Here is a 20,439-nt window from a genome sequence, read left to right on the forward strand (position 1 = left end):
AAAGAAGAGATAAGCCCTTTAGTAAAAGTCTATACCTAGGTATTGAGATACCTATAATATCCGTTCACGGCTGGCATAAATATGCGCAACAGACCACTAGCTTTCCATGCGGTATTGATTTGACGGTAAGAAAGTCTTTTCTACATTTCCGTATGATGGATTATAATCTACTGTTCCCTACTGTCACCCATTCCAGGATGAAGAGAAGATTGCTTTAAGTCTTTTTCACTTGGGTTACTGAAAAAAATCCATTGAATTGTCCATTAGCATCAGTATAAAGTTGATTGCTATGAAAAAAATGAGAATTTTTTTTAATGCAATGCCATACAGGTACCGTAATGATAGGGAATACATTACTCTGCCAGAGAATTTCTTTTTACAGTAATTCATAGTCAATTTATGAATATGAATATCTGTAATACTGCATACTATGTAGGGAAGGCGATAAATGATCCTTATCCACAGTCCTTCATGGATTCTATAAAAAGCTTGACAACAATTGTTATGCAGTGTAATGAAATCTATGAAGCACAGTCAAATTTATATGATGTGGAAATATAAACCTGTTAAAGGAATAATACCCTGGAGCTATTCACACCGCAAACGAAGGAGACTGCATGGTGCTAGTCTTCATACAGAGGTTTAAATTATACGTTGGTACAATAATTTAAAAAGAATCTGACATATTTACCTGAACATAAGGAATTATACTGATGCAGGAAGTAAAAAAAGGAAAAAAGAAAGCAAACTGAGTGAGAAACTTTTACATTAACATTTACATTACTCCTGCTCAGTTCGGCTATGAAAAACAGTTTAGGGAATCCTCTTTTAATACCTGTGTTTATACATGTAATATAAATAAAAATGATGACAAAATGACATGTTGAGATGTTCAAATGAAGCGTCATCAGGTATCAAAGGCTGTGGTCACTGTTGCAGCCCCTCCTCCCCAAAACAAAGCGCCATCAGGGGGCAAGGGCTGAAGTCACTGTTGAAGCCCCTGCCCACCCCCTAAGACGAAGCGCCATAAAGGGGCAAAAGCTGCAGTCACTGTCGCTGCCCTTATCCCATCCCTAAAATGAAGCGTCATCAGGGGGCAGAGGCTACAGTCACTATCGCAGCCCCAGCTCCCTCCTTATAATAAAGTGCCATCAGGAGGCTGAAGCTGCAGTTACTGTCACAGCGTCTGCCTCCGCCCTAAAGCGAAGTATCATCAGGGGCAGAGGGCTGCAGTCACTGTCACAGCCTCTGCCCGCTCCCTGAAATGAAGTATCATCAGTGACACTCATTTCAGGGGTGGTGCTAGTCCCTGTGCAATGTGCACAGTGCACAATGCGTGCTGCCTGTTGCCGGCTCAAATCAGTAGTGAAGAGTTGGCAACAGAGCAGTGCAAACTGTTAGTGCGCAATGTCAGGATACCCAACGTTCAGAGACCATCGCCGCCTCCACAGTTGATGTCACTTGTGGGGACGGCACTGTTCTCTGCTCACCGCCGGGTATTCTGAATCCGCACTCTGACAGTGCGCTGTCCTCTGTTTTGCTGGCTTGTTACGATCTGAGCTGGCAACACAAACTGTGTAATGGGCACTTTGCACACCACGCAGGGAATAGCACTGCCCCTTATGATACTTCATTTTAGGGAGGGTGCACTGACTGCAACAGTGACAGCAGCCGCTGCCCCTGATGACGCTTCGTTTGAGCATCCAAGACTGCACTGGGATACTGAAATGAAGTATCATCACACAGGAAGGGGGGAAACAAAATACAAAAACTATTAGCGTAGTTAGGGAAAGGTAGGGAATTTTTTAAGCCTTGGAGCCTGGGATTTTTTTATGTTTTGGTTATTTTTACAACCATATTGTTTTTTGCCCACTCTGAACCACTACAGTTCTTTTGCTCTCCCAAAAAGGACACCAAATTCCTGGCCATCTCTATACATCAAGCAATTAGTTGTTGTGACTTTCACAAACACACAAGGTGAGACCCTCCACTTACTTGGTCTTTTTATATCACTGGTAATATAGTATTACTGTGCCTGGCTCTCTGCATTATTTGCAGCTGTTTTGAAAGTGTCATTCTTGATGGTATCCAGCCAACATGCCTTTGGTCTTCCGTTTCCTTTTACCACTAACCATTCCATGTAGCACCTCCATTTCTAATTTGTCCTCATTACATATCCAAAATAGGTTAGGTTCTGTCTGGTGATCTTGTCTTCCAGGGATAACTCTGGGTTTATATGATAAAGACCATTTTTGTTGGTGATCCTAGGGGTCCATAGGATTTGTAAAAGTTTTCTCTAGCAACAACAGCTCAAAGGCATCAATTTTTCTACTGTCTGTTTTTTTGAGAATCCACATCTCACAGCCAAATGTTGCAATTGGGAAGATAATTAAACTGATCAGTCTTGTATGACTGAGAAGTCCTCGCTGTTTCATATTTGGTCCATGTTCACCATGGCTGCACACCCCAGCGCAAATCGACACATGATACCTCCTTGGGTGAAGCCTGGCTCTCCACTGCTGCTCCAGTTTCAGTGTTTTGGCTGCAACGGTGATGTTATGTAGTGAGCTCACATCACAGCTGCAGCCAATCTCTGAGCTCAGCAGCTCCTGCCATCTACTTTGGCTGTGTATGTAACCTGACACCTCACTGTGCTAGCAGTTCATCTTGACTTGAGCAAGACGGAGTTTATTCACAGTAGATGACAAGTTTGGAAGGCAAGAGTGAGAGGAAAAAGTGTCTCATTAATGGAGAAAGAAGCAGAATTCACTGACAAGATACCTTACAAAGTTTCTTATATTTGTCTGTACTATTGACTTATGCAAAGTTTGTTGAAAGTACAGTTCCCTTTTAATTGATCATAAGATGTTATTTTCTTATATAAATCACATTATATGCCACTACTGATTGCTTGAAAAGGTATCGTGTTGGCCTGAAACGTTGTATTTGTTTTTTAGAATAAAGCAAAGTCTTGCTTTTTAATTTGGAATGTTGTGGTCATGTAATTATTCTGCATTATTGAGGGACTTAAAGGCAAAAGCCTGACATTATTTGCACCTGATAACATTGCAACAACCCTGATGATGACAATACTCTGGCTGAAGCCTGATGATGATAATGCTCCTGCTGAAGCATGATGATGATAATGCTCCTACTGAAGCCTGATGATAGTGCTCCTGCTGTAGTCTGATGATGATAGTGCTCCTGCTGAAGCCTGATGATGATAATGCTGCTGCTGAAGCCTGATGATGATAATGCTCCTGCTGAAGCATGATAATGATAATAGTCCTGCTGAAGCCTGATGATAATGCTCCTGCTGAAGCCTGATGATAATGCTCCTGCTGAAGCCTGATGATGATAATGCTCCTGCAGAAGCCTGATGATGATAATGCTCCTGCTGAAGCATGATGATGATAATAGTCCTGCTGAAGCCTGATGAAAATGCTCCTGCTGAAGCCTGATGATAATGCTCCTGCTGACGCCTGATGATGATAATGCTCCTGCAGAAGCCTGATGATGATAATGCTGCTGCTGAAGCCTGATGATGATAATGCTCCTGCTGAAGCATGATGATGATAATGCTCCTGCTGAAGCCTGATGATAATGCTCCTGCTGAAGCCTGATGATAATGCTCCTGCTGAAGCCTGATGATGATAATAATCCTGCTGAAGCCTGATGATTATAATGCTCCTGCTGAAGCCTGATGATGATAATGCTCCGGCAGAAGCCTGATAATGATAATGCTCCTGCTGAAGCATGATGATGACAATAGTCCTGCTGAAGCCCGATGATAATGATCCCGCTGAAGCCTGATGATAATGCTCCTGCTGAAGCCTGATGATAATGCTCCTGCTGACGCCTGATGATGATAATGCTCCTGCAGAAGCCTGATGATGATAATGCTGCTGCTGAAGCCTGATGATAATGCTCCTGCTGAAGCCTGATGATAATGGTCCTGCTGAAGCCTAATGATGATAATGCTCCTGCTGAAGCCTGATGATGATAATGCTCCTGCTGAAGGCTAATGGTGATAATGCTCCTGCTGAAGGCTGATGATAATGCTCCTGCTGAAGGCTCATGATAATGCTCCTGCTGAAGCCTAATGATGATAATGGTCCTGCTGAAGCCTGATGATGATAATGCTCCTGCTGAAGCCTGATGATGATAATGCTCCTGCAGAAGCCTGATGATGATAATGCTCCTGCAGAAGCCTGATGATTATAAAGCTCCTGCTGAAGCCTGATGATGATAACGCTCCTGCAGAAGCCTGATGATGATAATGCTCCTGCTGAAGGCTGATGATAATGGTCCTGCTGAAGCATAATGATGATAATGCTCCTGCTGAAGCCTGATGATGATAATGCTCCTGCTGAACACTGATGATAATGCTCCTGCTGAAGCCTGATGATGATAATGCTCCTGCTGAACACTGATGATAATGCTCCTGCTGAAGCCTGATGATGATAATGCTCCTGCAGAAGCCTGATGATAATGCTCCTGCTGAAGGCTAATGAACATACTCCTGCTGAAGCCTGATGATGATAATGCTGATGCAGAAGCCTGATGATGATAATGCTCCTGCAGAAGCCTGATGGTGATAAGATAATGTTCATTCTGAAGCAAGGGCTGTTCTATTAGGCTACTTTCACACTAGTCCGTCGGTACGGGCCGTCGCAAACCGTCAGCCCGACGTACCGACGGACAGTGTGTTAATGTAGCACAACGTGGGCAGCGGATGCAGTTTTACAACGCATCCGCTGCCCATTGTGATGAGTAGGGAGGAGGGGGCGGAGTTTCGGCCGCACATGCGTGGTCGAAAATGGCGGACACGACGCACAAAAAAACTTACATGGAACTTTTTTTGTGCCGACGGTCCGCCAAAACACGACGGATGCGACGTGTGGCAATCCGTCGCAATGCATCGCTAATGCAAGTGTATGGCGAAAAAACGCATCCTGCGGGCAACTTTGCTGGATGCGTTTTTTCTCCAAAACGACGCATTGCGACATGCGTCACACGACGCTAATGTGAAAGTAGCCTTAGACTGTTGTGTTTCATGCACTGCACTAATAGTGAATAATTTATCCTTGTTAGAGGTAAGGGAAAAAATATAGTTTAAATTGTATATACACAACCCATGGGGAATAGACTATATTAACAAAAAAGCAAAACTAAAAAACGAAAAAAAAAAAAATTTAAATGTCACACTTTACAAAACTCACCTAATGGTCCTTGCATGATCAATATTCCTCATCCATTTATCGCGTTCAAATTAATGTCTAAATTAACTACAATTTTTTTGTGTAATGTGTCTAGAATTACAAGAAACAGTAGCTATGAATTTAAAAACTTGTGAAATCAGCCTACAAATTATTTACAGTACATCTGGAGACTTCGTATTCTGTACCGGCACTCTTCTATAAAACAGTGGATTGAGCTTATCAAATCAGCATGGCCAACCAAGGCATAATAAATTTACTATACCTTACCCAAAAAAACTAATGGAAACACCAAGTATGAAATTATTTAATTTTCTATTGCATAGAAAGCCCAAAAGGTATGACAAATTTATTAAGAGGCGTTAGCTAGTCTTGTTCACCTTTCCCCTATACCTATTCATGAAATAAACACATTTTATATATACTGTGTGTGTATATATATATATATATATATATATATATATATATATATATATATATATATATATATATATATATACACACACACACACACACATACAGTATATAAATTTATTTTTTTATTTTGTGAATAGGTATAGGGGAAAATTGATCAAGACTGGCTAACACCTCGTAATAAATACATATACGGTATATACATATATATATATACAGATCAGAAATGCTGCAAAAGTTTAATTTATATAACCAAATATTAAGTGTTTAGAGCTAACTAATGAATTCATGTATCACATGTAGATGAAGGTGGACCTGATCTATAGAAATCCATGATGGACCTTAATTTTAATTATTATTATTTATCTTTATTGCACCATTGATTCCATGGTGCTGTACATGAGGAGGGGTTACTTACAAATTACAGACATCACTTACAGTAAGCAAACTAGTAATGGCAGACTGATACTGAGGGGCGAGGACCGTGCCCTTGGGGGCTTACATTCTACAGGACCTTAATACAAAGAAATTTAGTTCTTACCTGCAAATTATATCCCAGACAGATCCTTGCTGCAGTACATGTGGGTTTCAAATGAAGGGCCTTCACAAAGTCCGCCTGAGCATGCTTAATGCCGTTTTTATGCCCATACTCCATGTACGCATTTCCACGGCCTATGTAGCCCTCAGAAGTCAGAGGGTCTATTTGTACCACTTGACAAAATGCTTGCACAGCTTCTTCATACTGCCGTAACCTGGTAGAGGGGAAGTGTAGGGTTTCACTCTAGCTGTAAAGAACCCTTTATTATATAGTAATAAGATATCCTGTCATGCTGTGACGGTCTTAGGTAGGAGAGGGGGGTCTCAAACTGTCTCTGGAAGGGGGATCTTAACTATCGCTGTCCTGAGGGTACTCTTGATGGTAGAGAGGCCCGAGTCTCCAACCTCACTATGCTCCTGTTCATCCCTGGAGTGTCCCCTCCCAACCCCATGGAGCCTGGGACAGAAATGTAATGTGAAAAAGACATAAAGGACAAAACAGGGATAACAGAAACCCTCTATCATACAAAAGAACAAACCAACAATAGGGAGGAGGATAGGGACAAAGAGGAATAAACTAAACGGGAACAGTGGCCAGGAGATAAACACACACATACTACAGAACACCTCTACAACAATATGTCTCCAAACACTTAGCTAAGCACACAGCAGAGGAAGACGAATTTCAAGTAGCAACAAAAAACTGCTATACAGCACAGGGTCTCCTGAGAGCAAGGAAGCAGAGCTTTCACTGGCAAGACAGAGAGGGTCTAGCCAGGTATTATAGGAAGAGTTAACGACCAGATCAGAAGCAGTTGAAATGGAGCTGCATATTTCTGACCAGAATAGAAAGGGTCGTTATATACTCGTAAACCTATTCAGCACCAAAGGAAACCATATGGGATCCAAACACACAGGTTAAATGGAAGATCTGCGATTCACAATACGCAGTTATATTCTACCACCAGATCTCCCAGGATGGCATAACACACTAGTGATGAATCCTCTAAGGTGCCATGAAAGAATTATGTGCCAGTGTAACACCATATAATCCGCATAAATGATTTACCATATAAAAATGTGTGCCTTTTTTGATTAAAATAAGAAGAATAAAGGAAGAAATAACAGTGCTGCACATGTCAATCAATTAAAAAAAACTAATCTATATTCTAACCTTTAAAAGATGGTTGCTTTAATCAGCAGCGCTGCTTCCCTTTGTTTCACCTTTTACACGTGACCTTTTTGGAGCCTTTCTTTTTAAAGAAAACCTGTCATCAGGTCAAAAGTTGCCACTTTTCATAATTAATTTATTCCAGCTATTCCCCTGAGTATTCGGGTCTTTTTTTCTTTTCTTTTAAATCCACTATACAGCATCAAAGATATGGGCCTTTTTATTTAGTGCTTATTTTTATGGTCCTTATCAAAGGGGTTGGTTCACAAAGTAATAATGCAGAGTATCCTAAAGACACGCCCCAGAGGATCCTCTTGGGGGAGACTGTAAAAATGATCACTAACTAAAAAGGCCCCTATCTCTGAAACGTATGGTAGAACAACAAGAGAATGAAGCTGCAAAAAAAAGTGCAGATGTAAAAGCCTGACCACAGGCTGCAACCCACCATCCTCAAGTACATAAAAAAGCAAGAAAATTAAATAAAATAAAAATAAATAGTTGGCAGCACTTAAAAGAAAATTTTGTGCAAAAAAATAGTGTCTTTATTGGCCCATGGAACAGGCGGCAACTTTTCGGCTCAAGAGCTTGGCAAAGGCTCACTTTCTTTAATGACAGGTTTTCTTTAAGGGACTGAAACAGATGAAAAATTGGCCTTGCTGCAATCTAAAAGGTTTGTGCCATTAATTGATCTGTGCCTATAATACAGGAATGTAACAAATGGTGGTGACAGGAGTTGAGGTGTAATTTGCCATGTCTGGATTCGTATCACATAAATCACATGAGCCTTGCGTACACCATCAATCAATTGGTTTCTAGTGCACTGTAGATTATACATTTCTACCATCAATTACTCAAGAAGTTCAGCTTGTGACACAAAAAACTCCTTTAAGAATACAATACAGCCCTATCATGTCAGCACCAAATAATACTCTAGAACCTCATCCCAATGTTACAAAACCCGCTCTCACAAAAATCAATGTCTTACCAAAATTCTAAGGGGTGCGTTGAGGAACAGGGTGTATTTTGCTATGCAAGCAGCAACATGTAACTGTAGCTACATATAAAAATGAGTCAAAAGAAACAAAGGAGAGTAACACTATAAAACAATTTGTGGCATAAGAACTTCTCTGCTCCTCATCGTCTGAGTTTTGGCTTGATATAAATACCTGTGATGACAGTTTCCTATAACCTGATGGATCTTGTCATCAGCAGGAGTCTTCATGGCCACAGCTTTAAAATCCTGTTAAAATAGAAAAATAGATGTTATTAGGGTAAGTGCCTAAAATGATTATTAAAATAGAGTTGCCATTTGTTTATGAAAGAGTATTTTTTAATCACTTTATTTCCTAATGCTTTTGTGATTGTAATTGTGTATATTTGTAATGTAACTTTTTAGCATAACCTCATGGATCCGCTCTTCTCACTCCGGGTCATCTGATGCTTGGTCCTTATGCACATGATGCATGAGCAAAATAAAACATTGGAAAAATGTATTGGAAAAATACATAATTTCAGGATATAAAGAGATTAAAATATTCATCAAGAGCAGCACTGGACTAAAATGAGCAAAATTCATTAAGAGGAGTATGCCTCATAAAGGGAATATATAATCAAAAAAAATACCTAATAAAAAAATGAGATTTTTCTCTTCAATTCATTTCTAAAAATCTTAGGTAATGTATTTTTTTCCATATCACAATCTGTGTTAAAAAGAAAAAAAAAATTAGCAATTTAACCACTGGCCGCTGTGTTGTTTTTTTTCACTGTAACACCTTGTTGTTTCAGGAAACAATAAATTTACATAGCCACAATGGTCAGACTATGACCCTATCTTTTGCTTTGAAGTGTCTAATGAGCATGTGCAAAAATCACTGTGAAGGGAGAGGGAGCAGGGTTGGCCGAGTCATGGCCTATTGTGACTGGTGGCTCCTGTGTCATCAGCTGTGCCTAGAGGCATTACCTGTCATTGTAATCCTGCCTCTGATGATAAGGTGTTACGCTGGCCACTCGCACACCTTCTAAGCGCCGCTTTACTCACTGCATGTTTTGCTCTGCTCCACCCAGTACCTGTCCATCACTCTGAGCTGTCTTGTGCTATCTTCCAGCTCTGCTGTGTGTGAATCATAGGAGAGTAGATGAACTCTGCAGGAATTGTATCCATGCTGTCCTACAGAGATTTGCTTTCCCGGCCTATCTCCTGCCAGCACGTGATATATTAGGCGACTCCACCCACCTTTCCTCATCTGAACTTAGGTTCTAGTAGTTGAATCTCTAGTTCCCTGTATTGGTGTATTCCTGTTTTGTCTCACCTGTTATCAACCAGCCTGGCCTTCTCATTTATCCTGATCTCTCCGGTTCTGACCTCGGCTACGAATCCTGAATGTGTGCTGCCTGCCCCCACCTCGGACCCTCTGACCTCACTTTTGTCTCGCTCACGTGTAACGATACCCCAGTCTGTGACCCTCCGGTCAGCTGCTGCAGTGCCAGGGATTGCCCTGGAGTGGTACCTGGTGTCTATCGGCGACCCAACCTATCCTCACCATCAGAGACCCTAGTGAATAACCGGTAGAGACTTAGTCAAGCCCCTCTAGCGTAAGCCTGGCCAGTGGTGCAGTGGTCCACACCCACCAGCGTTACATAAGGAGTCTGCTGAAAATTCTTACTGACCAAAAAAAGGAAGCATGAGTCTAAAAAAGCCCCAGTGGCCAGCGTAAAAATTGTAAGATTAGGATTTTTTTTTTAATAAAGATAGATATGAAAGAAAAAAAAAACACAGATTGCAAAAAAAGTTTCAAAAATACATTTAACACAAAAACATAATTTAAACAATAGGTCATTTTCTGATGACAATTCCCTTTAATGAACTTTGCACATCTTTCTGCTGCTCATTCATTACAGTTAAAAATAATACATTTATGCTATCATTTCTGGTGTGATTTACAGTTAATCTGTTTGGCAGCGCACGACCATGCCCTCTTCTTCTAAGCTCTGTCACAAAGCCCATTTTTTTGATGTATGGCCGTTGTGAGCGCGCATTTACTTCCCCATTTATGCCATTGTACCTGTATTTTTCAAGGTTTTAATTGTTATTTAATAAAGTTTATCTATTTATGGGACTTTATGACTGCCATTTCGTCATTCTTTTCTGTTGGTATATACAGTTTGCAGTTGGCCCCAAATGGTCCTTGCATGCATGTATTCTAATGACACGTATTGTTAGTGTTGTGATAAAACTTGATTGGATTTTTTTACATGTAACATGCTTGCTACAATTTGGTTATGTTCACATTTCAAAGAATTAGAGGAGGTGGTGTAACAGTGACAAAACTTGCTAATTTTTTTCTGCAACTCCATTTTTGACATTTTTGTGTCAGTTTTCTGGAAAAAAAAAAAGGAGATTGATGAATCAAGCCCTTAGTCTTCGATATTTCCTATTATTATTATACTATTATTACCAGTGTTTACTCTATATACTCTATGAACTATATTTATCAGCATTTTACAGCTCACAGATATCTGCTGGTAATAAGTATATATGAGTATACTAAGCTATAGACATGTATTATCTCTGACTTTTATAGCTTATTATCGTGTTCTATTTTGACTGTAAAAAATGTAGGTTGTCTGCGATTTTTGCATAAGTTGTCCAGACTAAAAAAGACTCTTGGCAAGTTGTAATGAGTAGATATGGATCAATGAACATATGATCCAAAAATTCCAATAAATGTCACAAAATTAGATGCAATAGGTACATCAATAAGTTTCTTGTACGTTTCATGAATGACGTATGATTTGATACCTCTAGTGCATTGGCATAGTCATGTAGTTCAAGGTACAGCAATCCACGATTCACAAGAACCTTCACATCTACTTCCTTCCACCCTCCAAGGACAAGAACGATACTGTAATCCTTCAGTGCCTGCAAAGTTATAAAGCAAAGATGAAACAGTAACCACAATATTTCACAGCATACTGTACCAACATCATAAAGTAAGTGTCAGGACTCTGAACATTTTTTATTACCTTTTGTGCATTACTGCCCTTTTCCAAGATGGCGTCTTTGGTCTCATGTGCACTGTGTCTTCCTGCTATAAAACTCCACCCCAGCCTTCAGTCGGTGCTAGAGTATTCTGCCTTGCATCCAGCTCCTGACCTCTGGTGACTCCCTGATTATATACCTGCTCCTGTGAACCTGTGGGGTTATCCTGCTACTCTCCTCTGAATTCCTGCTACATACACCAGTTCCAGTAATCCTCCTTCATCTGCTGCTCCTGTTTACTTCCATCTGCATTTGCTGGACATGTAAGCTGTTTCTGCTCTGCAAGAACCTGAGACTATTACCCAGACCTCCCTGGTTGAGCTAAGATATTATTTGAACTGCCTTATAAGCATATCTATCTGTGTTGTGGACTAAGCAAGGACTTTTTCGTGTCAAGTATCCTCAAGAATAATTGTGCTTCATAGACTTTCTGCGTGATTGCATTTTCCTCTGAAGTTTCCTATAGACTGCTGAGCTGCATTTGATATTTGCACCAAGTGTTGTGGACTTGAGTTTCTCTCTGCACCTGTTTGAATCACCATGTGATAATATAGACTTTACCACTTATAAAACTGTGTCCTGTAGTTGTCTTGTTCCACGCAAAGAGTCTCCTGAGTTATCCCCTATAATTATTACAGGATACTCTAGCCTAAAAAAAAAAAAAAGGAGACTGCTGGAACAATGACTGCAGAAAGCAGACTAGAGCAGGTGTTTTCCATAATTAGATCACTGCAGAAAGATGTGGAAGGTCTGCAAAAGAAGTTTGGAAGCTTTGAACTCAATCAACAAGTGTTTGGACAGACTTTGCAGGACTTAAGCACCCGAATGGCAGCCCAGGAAAACAAGCTTGCTGGCATAGAGTCCCAGTATGGACTGGCTTTTAAGGACATAAGCACGCAAATAGCTGCCCAAGCGACTTTTCCCTCTGGGCAACTGCCACCAGCTAGCCCACCTAAGTTGCCCCCATTCAGATTTAATGGTGATCGCAACAAATTTCGTGGCTTTGTGAATCAATGTATGCTATATTTTGATGTGCATGCTGACCGTTTTCCTAATGATAGATCCAAAGTATTGTGTGTAATAATGCTGCTGACCGCACGAGCGCTCGCCTGGGAGAATCCGATGATTGAGTCTCGTGACCCACGGTTAAATAACTTGGATGATTTCTTGGCCGCTATAGCATTAATGTTTGATGATCCTAATCGCCGTGCAACCGCTGAATCTGCTTTATTGTCTTTACGCCAGGCAAAATGTTCTGTTATTGAGTATGCTACTGAATTCAGGAGATTAGCGGTAGATACCAATTGGGACAGTTATGCACAATTGCCTATTTTTAAAAGGGGTCTTGTTGTGAACTCTATTTTTGGGCTCCCTCTAGTGGTCACAAGCGGTACTGTGTAGTGTTGTCTTTCTGCAGGTTGGCAGCATCAGCTGGTTCGTTATCCTTGGTTGGTTTCCTATTTAGCTCACCTGGATACTCAGTTCCTTGCCTGCTCTCAATGTATTCAGTGCTCTTCAGATTCCTTGTGACTACCTTGCTCCCAGTCTCTCCAAGACAAGCTAAGTTTTTGTTTGTTTATTTTTTTTGATTATCAGCATTCATCATGTTTCTTGTCCAGCTTGCTAAAATGTGATTTCCTCGCTTGCTGGTTGCTCTAGGGGACTGAGTTTCTCCCCCCACACCGTTAGTTGGTGCGGGGGTTCTTGAAATCTCAGTGTGGATATTTTGTAAGGGTTTTTTACTGACCGCACAGACCCCTTTTCTATTTTCTGCTATCTAGTATTAGTGGGCCTCATTTGCTGAATCTGCTTTCACCCCTGTGTATGTGCCTTCCTCTTACCTCACCGTTATTATTTGTTGGGGGCTTCTATATCTTTGGGGATTATTTCTCTGGAGGCAAGTGAGGTCTTTCTTTCTCTCTAGGGGTAGTTAGTTCCTCAGGCTGGCTCGAGACGTCTAGGATTTTAGTCACGTTCACCGGCTACCTCTAGTGTGTTGGATAGGTTCAGTGTTATGATTTTCCCAATGGCAGGGAAATCAAAATAACAACGGACTAGCTCTCGGGTGATGGGAACTAAAGTGATCGTGACCTGAACCTGACACGACACTGGAAGTAGCCGGGGAGTGTTTCCTACGATGCCCTAGACACCACGCGCCAGCCGGAGATCTAACTACCCCTATCAGAGGAATATACAGGCCTGCCTTACCTCCAGAGATGAACCCCAAAAGGAGATAGCAGCCCCCCACAGATATTGACGGTGAGTCAAGAGGAAAAGACATACGTAGGATGAACAGCAGATTTAGCACAGTGAGGTCCGCTTACTAGATAGCAGAAGTACAGGAAAGAGTCACTTCACGGTCAACTTCAAAACACTACTCAAAAACACCATCCTGAAATTACTTTAAAACTCCAGTGACAACTCATGCCACTGGAGTGGCAATTTCAGTCCACGAGAGCTTCCAGCTACAGAGAGTCACATTGCAAATAGCTGGACAAAAATAGCATAAACTAGAAACAAAATTCAACTTAGCTGAACAGGATCTTGAGGCAGGAGAATGCAACAGAATGCTACTGATACATTGTTGGCCGGCATCAGACCAGCAGCCAAGCAGCCTTAAATAGGAAACTCCCCTAATGGGTGTCAACAGGTGATCAAAGATAGAAGAAGGCAAATAAGTGGCACTACCATAAAACACCACCGGGGGAGCCCACAAACAGAATTCACAACAGTTCAGATTTGCGGTCAGTCCAGTTTACCACCTCCCTAGAGCTTGTCCTATGTTTTGTTACTTAGCTGGAGTATTTTGTAATCCTCAACCACTAAGGATCATAACAGGGTCTGTCTAGTATTGTAAAAGATGAACTAGCTCGCTCTGAGTCACCACAAGAGCTAGAGACATTTATACAGCATTGTGTGCGCATTGACATTCGCCTTACTGAGCGTAGGCAGAAGTTTGCTGCATATAACTGTATTTCTAACTTTTCCCTTCCTTCCAAAGAGCCTGCAGGTAAAACATCTCGGGAGGTGGAGGAGGTGCCCATGCAAATTGATTCCGTTCAGAGGCGCGAGATCAATGAGCACCGGGAGCATCGCCTTCATGAAAGTCTATGTTTCTACTGCGGCCAGTCTCACCACTTCTTGATCAATTGTCCTAAGTGTCCTAGACGGCCTAACAAGGTGCTAGCAGCAGTAGGGGAGTGTGACAACTGTGATGATGAATCTGACATCTCTGAATGTAGCCTGCCTTTAAACGCTGTATTCCATTCACTTTCTATGACTTCACCCCCCAAGGAGCTTAAGGAAAAGAACTCTCACTGTTCTCTCCCTATTAAGATCCTATGTTCAGGACAGTGGATTTTCAGTGCAGCTATGATTGACTCTGATGCAGGTGGCAATTTCATGGATATCGCATTTACCAAGGAACATGGTATTGAAATTCAGCAAAGAGCCTCTCCAATTACCATGGAAACAGTGGATGGGTCACCTTTAATCTCTGGGCCTGTGGATCAGGAGACCGTACCCCTTGAAATTTTGTTGGAGCCTAATCATCAGGAGCAACTTTCTTTCTTGCTAATTTCTTCTCCTCATTTTCCTGTGATTTTAGGCATTCCTTGGTTGCGTTCTCAGAACCCAATTATCAACTGGGAGACCAAGGAGATTATCTTTCCAACAAGGAGCAACTCAGCGTTAACAGAAGCTGTCCCTGAGTCCACGGCTATGGAACCACATGTACAGGTATTTTCTTTACCTCCAGCATATAAAGAGTTCTCTGACATCTGTGACAAGAAGAATGCAGATCAGCTTCCTCCACACAGGCATTATGACTGTCCCATTGAGTTGCTTCCTGGGGCAGCTATTCCTTTTGGTAACGTATACCCTTTGGCGGCACCAGAGCTTCAAGCCTTAAAGGAGTATATTGATGAAAATCTAGCCAAAGGCTTCATACGTCCTTCTTCCTCACCAGCAGGGGCACCTATCTTTTTTGTAAAGAAGAAGGATGGGACCCTGAGACCCTGTGTTGACTACCGGGAACTCAAACCGTTACCCTTTGCCTCTGATTCCCGAATTACTGGAAAGAGTCCGCCATGCTAAGGTGTTATCTAAACTGGATTTTCGTGGGGCTTATAATTTGGTGCGTATTCGTCCAAAGGATGAGTGGAAGACAGCATTCAGATGCCGGTATGGACACTTTGAATCTCTTGTGATGCCCTTCGGGCTTTGTAACGCCCCTGCAACGTTTCAACACCTTGCTAATGACATTTTCAGAGATTTGTTGGACCAGTTTGTAGTGATCTATTTGGACGATATACTAATCTTTTCTGACTCTCTACAGGAACATGAAGAACATGTCAAAACTGTTTTAAGACGTCTGAAAGAGAACCATCTGTATATTAAGCTGGAGAAAAGCGAGTTCCATCGTTCTGAGATACAGTTCTTAGGTTATATCATCTCTCCCCAGGGGCTGAACATGGAATCTGGTAAGATTCAGGCTATCCTTGACTGGCCGGTACCCAAGAACGTTAAGGAGGTCCAACGTTTTTTTGGTTTTGCAAATTTCTACAGACGCTTCATTCGAAATTTTTCTGATATTGTCCGTCCCATTAATTCCTTGACAAAGAAGGAAAAGCCCTTTAAGTGGTCATCACAGGCTCAAGAAGCTTTTGATCGGCTTAAGATCTGTTTCACATCAGCACCGCTGTTGATACACCCAGATCCAACACTTTCTTTCATTGTGGAGGTGGAAGCTTCTGATAATGCTTTGGGGGCTATTCTCTCCCAAAGAACTGGAGAGAAGGGTCTGCTACATCCTTGTGCTTTCTTTTCCCGTAGACTAACCTCAGCAGAGAAGAATTACGACGTGGGAGACAAGGAATTGCTGGCTATTATTGCGGCTTTCAAAGAATGGAGGCATCATCTGCAAGGAGCTGCACAACAGATCATAGTGCTAACTGACCATCACAATTTAGAGTTCCTTAGATCCGCTAGATGTCTTTCTCCTCGTCAGGCTCTTTGAAACTTATTTTTAAATCAATTTAACTTTGTTATCTCGTACCGCCAGGTTCTCGTAATGGGAAGGCTGATGCTTTATCCCGAATCCATGCTGCGGATTCCGTACCTGGAGCCCCGTCCAAGACCATTCTATCTGATGCCAATTTCATCGGAGTTATCCACGATCAGGACTTGTGGAAGGAGTGCAGGGAGGCCTATGACGGTGATGTATTTCTGGCCAACCCACCTGTGGATATTAATCTTGTCTTTAAGGGAGGCATGTGGTTCAGAGATCGACGTATCTACGTCCCTGAGGTCGTCCGTCTGCAGATCCTCAAGTTGGTACATGACTCCAAGTTGGCTGGTCACAGGGGGGTACAGAAGACACAAGAGTTCCTGAGCCGATTCTTCTGGTGGCCAACTTGCCTGAAGGATACCAAGGACTATGTTCTCGCTTGTGAGGTATGTGCTCGTTACAAGACTCCACATGTGGCACCTACGGCGGGTCTACAACAACCATTACCTGTTCCGTCCCGCCCTTGGGGGTCTATATCAATGGACTTTATTGTGGAGCTGCCTACATCGGGGGGCATGAATACAATCATGGTGGTAGTTGATTGCCTGACTAAAGCTGCTCATTTTGTTCCGTGCACCAGCCTCCCCTCAGCTAAAGATACAGTGAACTTGGTTATACAGAATGTCTTTCGGTTGCATGGGGTTCCGGATGAGATCATCTCTGACCGTGGAGTGCAGTTCACTTCAAGATTCTGGAAGGGGTTTTGCTCTGCACTCAATATTAATGTCTGTCTCTCTTCCGCTTACCATCCCCAGACAAATGGTCAGACTGAGCATACCAACCAGACGCTGGAACAATATCTAAGATGCTATGTCAGCCATCTCCAGGATGATTGGTTGGAGTTGCTGCCGTTAGCCGAATTTTCATATAACAATTCTCAGAGCGCCTCCACTAAATTTACATCTTTCTTTGCCAATCTGGGTTATCATCCGTGTATCTTACCTAGGTCTCCAATTAATTCTCCTGTTCCGGCAGTGGAGGAAAGGCTGACTGCGATGAGGCAAAATCTGTAGGTTCTGAAGGAATCCTGTTGTGAATTCTGCTCTTGGGCTCCCTCCGGTGGTTGTAAGTGGTAGCGCTGCTGTCTCTGAATCGCAGCATTTATCAGGTGTGTTCACTTTTTGCAATTTTGACTGGGCTATTTAGTCTTGCTTCACCCTTTAGTCAGTGCCAGTTGTCCATTGTTCCTGGAGGATTCACATCCCTGCCTGGTCTCTTCTGCTTTGCAGTTCATTTCAACAAAGATAAGTTCTGGCCTTGATTTTTGCTGTCCACATGCTGTGGCCTTATTGTTTAGTTCTTTTCCATGTTTTTGTCTTGTCCAGCTTGGTCTGTATAAGGATTTGTTTAGCCAAGCTGGTATCTCTGGAGATGCAGATATACCCTCCATATCTTTAGTTAGCTGTGGAGATTTTGTATTTTCTGTGGTGGATATTTTCTAGTGTTTTAATACTGACCACATAGTACTCTGTCCTATCCTTTCTATTTAGCTAGAAGTGGCCTCCTTTGCTAAATTCTCATTTCAGTCTGTGTATGTTTTTTCCCTCTCCTCTCAAAGTCAATATTTGTGGGGGGCTGTCTATCCTTTGGGGATTTTCTCTGAGGCAAGATAGTTTTCCCTTTTCTATCTTTAGGGGTAATTAGTCCTCCAGCTGTGTCGAGATGTCTAGGGAGCGCTAGATACATTCCACGGCTACTTCTAGTTGCGGTGTTAAGTTCAGGGTCTGCGGTCAGTACAGGTTCCACCTTCTCCAGAGTACGTCTCATGCTGCTCTTAGGCCACCAGATCATAACAGAATCCCTGACCACAGCTCAAGAACGTTATAAGAGATCGGCCGATAGATTCCGTAAACCTGCACCCATGTTCAAGGTAGGAGATTCCGTGTGGTTAGCAACTAAGAATCTGAAGTTAAACGTTCCTTCACAAAAACTTGGACAGAAATTCATTGGCCCTTTCAAGATCAACGGTATTGTGAGCTCTGTGGCCTGCCGGCTGAAGCTGCCTAGGACTATGAAGGTACATCCAGTTTTTCATGTATCTTTACTAAAGCCTGTATCTCCTAATACCTTCCAGGGACGTGTTGTGCCACCTCCACAGCCTGTGGTGATTGATGGGCAAGAACAATTTGTGGTGGAGGAAATTGTTGATTCCAGGATTCACAGGAATAGGCTCCAATATCTGATAAGATGGCAGGGATATCCCCCTGAGGAAGACTCTTGAGAGCCTGTGGAAAACATCAATGCCCAACAGAAGATTTCTCATTTTCATCAGAGATTCCCTGAGAAACCAGGTCCAGGATCGTCCTGAGGCCACTTCTAAGGAGGGAGTAATGTCAGGACTCTGAACATTTTTTATTACCTTTCGTGCATTACTGCCCTTTTCCAAGATGGCGTCTTTGGTCTCATGTGCACTGTGTCTTCCTGCTATAAAACTCCACCCCAGCCTTCAGTCGGTGCTAGAGTATTCTGCCTTGCATCCAGCTCCTGACCTCTGGTGACTCCCTGGCTATATTCCTGCTCCTGTGAACCTGTGGGGTTATCCTGCTACTCTGCTCTGAGTTCCTGCTACATACACCAGTTCCAGTAATCCTCCTTCATCTGCTGCTCGTGTTTACTTCCATCTGCATTTGCTGGACATGTAAGCTGTTTCTGCTCTGCAAGAACCTGAGACTATTACCCAGACCTCCCTGGTTGAGCTAAGATATTATTTGAACTGCCTTATAAGCATATCTATCTGTGTTTTGGACTAAGCAAGGACTTTTTCGTGTCAAGTATCCTCAAGAATAATTGTGCTTCATAGACTTTCTACGTGATTGCATTTTCCTCTGAAGTTTCCTATAGACTGCTGAGCTGCATTTGATATTTGCACCAAGTGTTGTGGACTTGAGTTTCTCTCTGCACCTGTTTGAATCACCGTGTGATAATATAGACTTTACCACTTATAAAACTGTGTCCTGTAGTTGTCCTTTTCCACGCAAAGAGTCTCCTGAGTTATCCCCTATAATTATTACAGTAAGCTCTTTTTGGCTGAGTACATTGTTTTTATCGATTTAGAGTTCAACTGTGTCTGTTAAATCTTAATTTGGCACCCCCAGAGAAAACGTCGTCCTATCCTGTGTAGTACAGCGGGGTTCAAAGAAACTGTCTTTAATGTCAAAAAGAACTCACAAATGGAAAACATATGGTATCGCAGCTGGGGTGACAAAACCGTCCATATCTGAGACCGTTTGCCTTCGGAGACTGCACCGCCGTGTCACGCTGAGGGGTGCCAAGTGTTTTTGCTTCCCTTTGCTCCATGTTACTTCACACAATGTTGCAGAGCCACCTGCTCTGCAGTTTGCAAACCAAAACTGACACACCCAACCCTTCGTTGCGGCTGTAGGGAGGCAACTGCCCCACTACAATCCTGAAGTTCGCTCCAAAAATAAAAGCCCTTAACGGGTTTTCCTGAATATTGCCCTGGCCAAATAGCTTGACCAGGTCCATGCTTACTTTTATTTTGCACTGCAACCACAGCTATGCCTGTGACTGCAATACACTCCAGCGGCCACAATACGCTTTTTGCGCATCCTGGGGGATACATATCGACCCTCATACTGTATATGATCCCCTTCACTGCCTCACACCTGTAATAGTAATATACATATTGTTAAATAATTAAGATAAATCCTTATCCACTCTGTTCCGGTCTTTTTGTTTGTCCCACATGACCTGCACTCTGACTCCTAGAATCCTGTAGTGTCTTCATTATGCTGCAGAATTCAGATTTGAAATGCATCCTTATGAGCTTGAGACTTTGCTATCCTTTATAATGCGGGTCATATTTAACAAAAAAAGGCTGCAATAGAGAGGAAAATTCACTAATGAAGAAAACAAATTGCGCTGCTTGCAATCTCAATATAAGGGCTCATTCAGACGTCAGTTTTTCTCGTACGAGTGCTATCTGTTTGCCGGCCACCACAGCGAACCATTTACTAAGATGACTTGATAA

The 20,439-nt window shown here is 42.2% G+C and overlaps 1 protein-coding gene across 3 annotated transcripts in view; it reads right to left on the bottom strand.

Annotated features, from left to right (window-relative positions):
- TTC6 (tetratricopeptide repeat domain 6) overlaps positions 1 to 20,439 on the bottom strand; it is a 255,994-nt gene that overhangs the window by 33,965 nt on the left and 201,590 nt on the right. For all 3 annotated transcript variants that reach the window (XM_077262594.1, XM_077262599.1, XM_077262589.1), the window contains 3 exons: positions 11,141 to 11,260; positions 8,508 to 8,581; positions 6,175 to 6,385 (listed from right to left, as the gene is read on the bottom strand). In XM_077262594.1, coding sequence (XP_077118709.1) covers positions 6,175 to 6,385; positions 8,508 to 8,581; positions 11,141 to 11,260 — 405 coding nt within the window. The remainder of the gene's footprint in view (positions 1 to 6,174; positions 6,386 to 8,507; positions 8,582 to 11,140; positions 11,261 to 20,439) is intronic.

Source organism: Ranitomeya variabilis, chromosome 1 (genome assembly GCF_051348905.1).
Source record: "Ranitomeya variabilis isolate aRanVar5 chromosome 1, aRanVar5.hap1, whole genome shotgun sequence".
NCBI lineage: Eukaryota > Metazoa > Chordata > Amphibia > Anura > Dendrobatidae > Ranitomeya > Ranitomeya variabilis.